Source organism: Armigeres subalbatus, chromosome 3, assembly GCF_024139115.2.
Source record: "Armigeres subalbatus isolate Guangzhou_Male chromosome 3, GZ_Asu_2, whole genome shotgun sequence".
Classification (NCBI taxonomy): domain Eukaryota; kingdom Metazoa; phylum Arthropoda; class Insecta; order Diptera; family Culicidae; genus Armigeres; species Armigeres subalbatus.
This window is the reverse complement of record NC_085141.1, coordinates 121963154-121968088: the sequence shown is the minus strand read 5'-3', so window position 1 is coordinate 121968088 and position 4935 is coordinate 121963154. Positions and strand designations below refer to the sequence as shown.

Below are 4935 nucleotides of genomic sequence, written 5' to 3'. Positions count from 1 at the left end.
AATACCGTAATTACCCAACTTCATGCCACGTACAACTGCAATGCCTAAGAACCAATTGCCATCGCAAACTTCGTTCAATTGAAGCTTGAACTGAACTGATTCTTTGACATAAATAGCAACTCCGCCGGTGTGTCTCGAATGTGATAGACAAGCAGCAACACTATATCCCGGAATACTATATTGATCAAATGCTTCTAAGTTAACAATATGAGTTTCAGATAGAAATACTAGAAGTGGACGTTTATCTTCTACAATCTTACGTAGTGCAACGTAGTTTGTAGACAAACCAGCAATATTCAAATACAAAATATCTAAATTATTCACATTTCTACTGGAACTTGGTTGCTATTCATTGAAACGTAAGCTGCTCTTTTTACGATCAAATAACCTTTTATAAACTTTACACTCAGTACTAAATGCTCCGTGGTTTACGTCCAGATTCATTTTACGTTCTTTATTCATTTTCAAACAATTGATACATTTCAAATCAGTTGACGTGCAATCAGATGTTTTGTGACCTTCACTGCACTTAGAACACGCCATACTATTCTTGCATTCCGTACTCATGTGTCCAAATTCTCTCTTGGCGATCCGGCTTGGCGATCCGGCTTGGCGATCCACCGGACGACGGCTTGACGATGGGCAAGGGCTTGGCGATCCACAGCACGAGGGCTTGACGATGCGCCGGATGAGAGCTTGGCGATCCGCCGGACGACGGCTTGACGATGGGCACGGGCTTGGCGATCCACAGCACGGGCTTGGCGATCTGGCTTGGCGATCCACAGAACGAGAGCTTGGCGATGCGCCAACAAAGCCCAAAATGGCCGCGTTCACTGGCGACCGGCGTGATGCGATGGGTGACGCCGAAAGCTGTCCCGAGATGTCGATGGTGACGCCCCGGCCACGTGGATACCGTGATGCCGGAATGGCCGCTGACGGAACACAGATAGGAATGGCACTCTCGCCAAGATGGCCACGCACGCTTCGACGAGAACGATGTCCAAGATGGCGGAATTCTTCCACGAAAGACCGTTGCTGTATCCAGAGCCCTGTCCGAATCGTCCGACGTTAATCCTGGGGAATACAATCCACCGCTTGTGCCACCAAGCGATGGGGAAAAAAGAAAAAGGCCGCTCTGGACCTGACCGCATGGTTACCCAAGTAACATTTCAAGTTTTATTCCACTCTTGGAATGGTTTTCGCGATCAAATTATAAGAACTCACAATAAAACTTATTATTATACGACAACCATCTGATGACCACTATAAGAGTAAGATATTGCTAAGTGGCCCTCTCTAGATGACCACTATAAACCTCTTATAAGCGAATTTGAAAACCCTTTTTAAACCACCCGCAAAAAAGGGAATTTGGCTGCGGCAGCTGTCAAAAATGTTGGTTTGAAAAAAAGGGAAACAAAATTACGGAGAAATAATAACAAAATGGACTGATGATGAAAATTATGATAAGGATGTTATCACAATAATATTTTGTTTTGTTTTGCAACATTCTATCATTGAATTAAGTGGCGCTTTCGATTTTATGGTGAAAGCCAGGTAAATAATAAGATTCTATACTATGCGCTCGCAAAATAATGTAGTTCAGCGCAATAAATTGAAATCAATTAAAATATCAAAATTGCAAATATCCACTTAATCTGTAGATTTTCACCCTGATATGTTTCCAATTCTAATCATTCACCAGGAGAAGTGTTCTACGCGACGAAAAAATTATCTAATTATGGATTTCAGCGATAAATTTGACTGATTTGAAAATGCTTCTTCTTTTCCAATATGGCCATCATCAATTCCGATCAGAAAAATGTTGCTCTTATTTCACACCCTTATAAACTCTTTGCAATGCAAATATTCTTATTGCGGTTATTCATTTGACTACATTACGACCAAAATTTTTGGCTTTTATCGAGCTTTGAAAATATGGCTTATTGCGCTCTTCATCACAACCGTAGAGCAGCTCATAAAATCAATTGGAATTTGACGTTTGAGGCTTTTTCAGCAGATTTATGAGAGTATTATTAATAGTAATAAGAGTGCCAATAAAACTGAGCAACTAGCCATGGTGATTGCTATCATAAATCCGTTATAAGAATTAAATAAATCCAAAAAGCATTGAAATTGTTACTTGGGTAGCACCCCCTGTGACGTCACGAATGTGATTTTTACCTTTTTCTCCGTTTTCTAACTCGCCCTTCTCGGTAATCACACTTGCGAACACCGGCAATCCGATTAAAGAATCTTACACAGTATTTATATATATATAATACTTTTTTAACTACGTTATATTTATATGTTCCGACGCGCACTTCCACTCTTTTCGCGGTCATGGAACTTAATAATCTTCCTCCGGCTGAAAGCTGAGTTGTTCGATTAATTTTAAGATACGACAAAGCACGAACATTGCCGAACATTGACAGGCTTGTCGATCTGGCAACCCTTCCGTGCACCATCTATTGGTACATGAAAAAAGTATGGTGGGCACTCTTTTTGGCTCACGCTCAAACCGCTGTAAGCTTGTTACTCAGTGTCGAAGTACACGGTGGGTTTGATGGTGGAGGGAATATGCACTTGCGGTGGAGCCGACAAGCAACAAAAATGGGACCACTGGTTACAATGTATTACATCTTTCCAGTCAGTTCCTTTATTCTTGCTGATCCGTAACACCTTCAGAAGCGACTGGTTTTGTCGCTCAGCTTCTCCATTCGCGCTTGGCCAATAAGGAGTAGTGTGTGTTAGTTTAATCCCACGATCAACACAAAAATCCTTCATCAGCTGACTTGAAAAGTTCATGGCGTTATCCAATGTAATCACTTGTGGAAGACCCAGTCTGGTAAATATCTCCTTCAAAACACGGATTACCTCGTTCGAAGTTGTTTGCTTCATTGGTTCTACTATCATGTATCTACTGTACAAGTCAATCAGCACAAACAAATAGTAACCGTTAGGAGTGGTCCCAGAAAATCTCCCGCCAAATGAATCCATGGAGCACGCGGAAGTTCTCTCATTCGTAGAGGCTCCGGTTTTTCAAATGTTGCCACCAGCCGACAATCAAAACACTCGTTACACGATCTCTTCACATCACTGTCTATACCCGGCCACCATACAGCAACTCTGAGTCTTCTTTTCATTTTTTCTTGTCCGGGATGTCCTGTGTGTGCTGATTTTAGCACGGTTTTTCGAAGTTGATTCGGGATCACGATTTTGTTCTTCCTCAATAGAACTTCACCAGCAAAGCACAACTCCGACTTGAATGGTACATATTTTCTTGTAGCTTCATTCCAATTGTCACTATGCAAAGCTCCTCCAACCTGCTGTGTTTCCGTGTCCTCTTGAGAATACTGAACGATTTCATCAAACGTTATTGCCGTTGGTCTATTGACTTCCACTACTGCGTTCAGAACTTTCTCGGATTCTCCGTCAAACGATCTCTCATTAGGAGCTCCGACAATCTAAATAAAGGGTCGGCGATATTTAGTTCCCCCAGGAACGTGACGTATCATATACCGAAACGATTGCATTCGTAGCACCCATCTTTCTTGTCGTTGGTTTGTGTGTGGGGCGAGACAGCCCTGTTGTATACCGCTCTATATTATATACTGTTTATGCCGCCTTGGTGTTGATGATGAGCAAGCCGCCAAGGCGGCATAAACAGTATATAATATAGAGCGGTATACAACAGGGCTGTCTCGCCCCACACATCCCCCTTTCTCTCCGGATTGTTTTTAGTGTAAGTGTTTTTGTTCGGTGTTCTGCAATAATAACTTGTAATTTTTATTTAAATTCACTTCCGTCGTCTTCGACGTGTTCAGGTTTCCTCCATAGCGTTCATGTCAAATTTAGGTATCAAAGCATCAACGTCGTCGGCTTTGCCGATATGCTTGCCGTTACTCTCTGCCTTGAGTATCGATCGTCGCCTTGTGTTATCTTGTACAGTATCCCCCCGCTTATCCGGACCTCGCTAGTCCGACGACTCGTTAGTCCGGACCTCGCTAATTCAGAATTTTCCGGATTAAAAAGTATCAACACCCATTTAAATACATTATGCTGTCAGTTTTCAAATTTGTGCTGAGATTTTGTTTTGGTTCATTTGTATGGATCTGACAGTCGGATTAACGAGAGAAACCCCGATAGTCCGGCCATACATTTGTCGGATCAGCGGGGGTATACTGTAGTTTATCTTAGAATTCAGTTGAAAAAAAAACAGAAAACCTCGAAATTGTCAAATCAAGCGTGAGTCGAGATATGCCGGACTGCTACTCTACTTTTTCAATAGCACTACACTCTAACTGGGACTTGGTCCCAACTCCCTTGTTATACCCGACATTCCATGAATATGTATCTTGTCTGGCAAGAACAATGGATACACTATGCTCAGAAAGCCGAAAATGCTTCCAACCCGATAACACCTTAGTACGGACCGAGAAACGAACTCGCCATTTCCGGATTGGCAATCCTAAGCCTTTGCTTACAAGACTACTGGAGACCAGGTCTTATTAACAAAAACTATTAGTTAAAGCATGACTCATCCCTTTAAATCATTGCATAATTTTCTATATTCTACATTGTTGAATGCAATGCTCTTCTCATAATCAAGAGACAATCTCGAACACCTGGCTGATCATAGAGCTAAGTGAAGGTTCCTAAAAAAGGGGATTTGACTTTCCGACACTTGGGTAGGCATCATGTTACTGTGCATTTTTCTCCAAGTTCTGTGCAAAGTTATCCTAAATCGGATACACGAGAAGAAAGACACGACTCTCCGACGACATCAGGCAGGATTCCGCCCCGCAAGATCATGTGTGGACCATATTGTCTCGCTCCGTATTATCCTGGAGCAGAACAACTAATTCCAAGAGTCATTTGGTATTCATTGACTACGAAAAAGCAGAACCACGAAAACCCACGCCTTTAGACGCAATG

General features: G+C 42.2%; 1 protein-coding gene across 2 annotated transcripts; it reads right to left on the bottom strand.

Moving 5' to 3' along the window:
* On the bottom strand, nucleotides 1–3619 carry LOC134219665 (uncharacterized). 2 transcript variants are annotated; one of them, XM_062698470.1, is made up of 3 exons: nucleotides 2680–3619; nucleotides 2182–2372; nucleotides 1–1049 (listed from the first exon to the last, which is right to left on the bottom strand). In XM_062698470.1, the coding sequence occupies exons 1-3, from the start codon at nucleotides 2995–2997 to the stop codon at nucleotides 545–547; spliced, it is 1014 nt and encodes a 337-aa protein (XP_062554454.1). In that variant the 5' UTR covers nucleotides 2998–3619; the 3' UTR covers nucleotides 1–544. The 2 variants fall into 2 exon arrangements, 1 of the variants encoding a protein (XP_062554454.1); XR_009981628.1 differs by having other exon boundaries at nucleotides 1–1141; nucleotides 2182–3619.
* Nucleotides 3620–4935: the final 1316 nt, after the last annotated feature.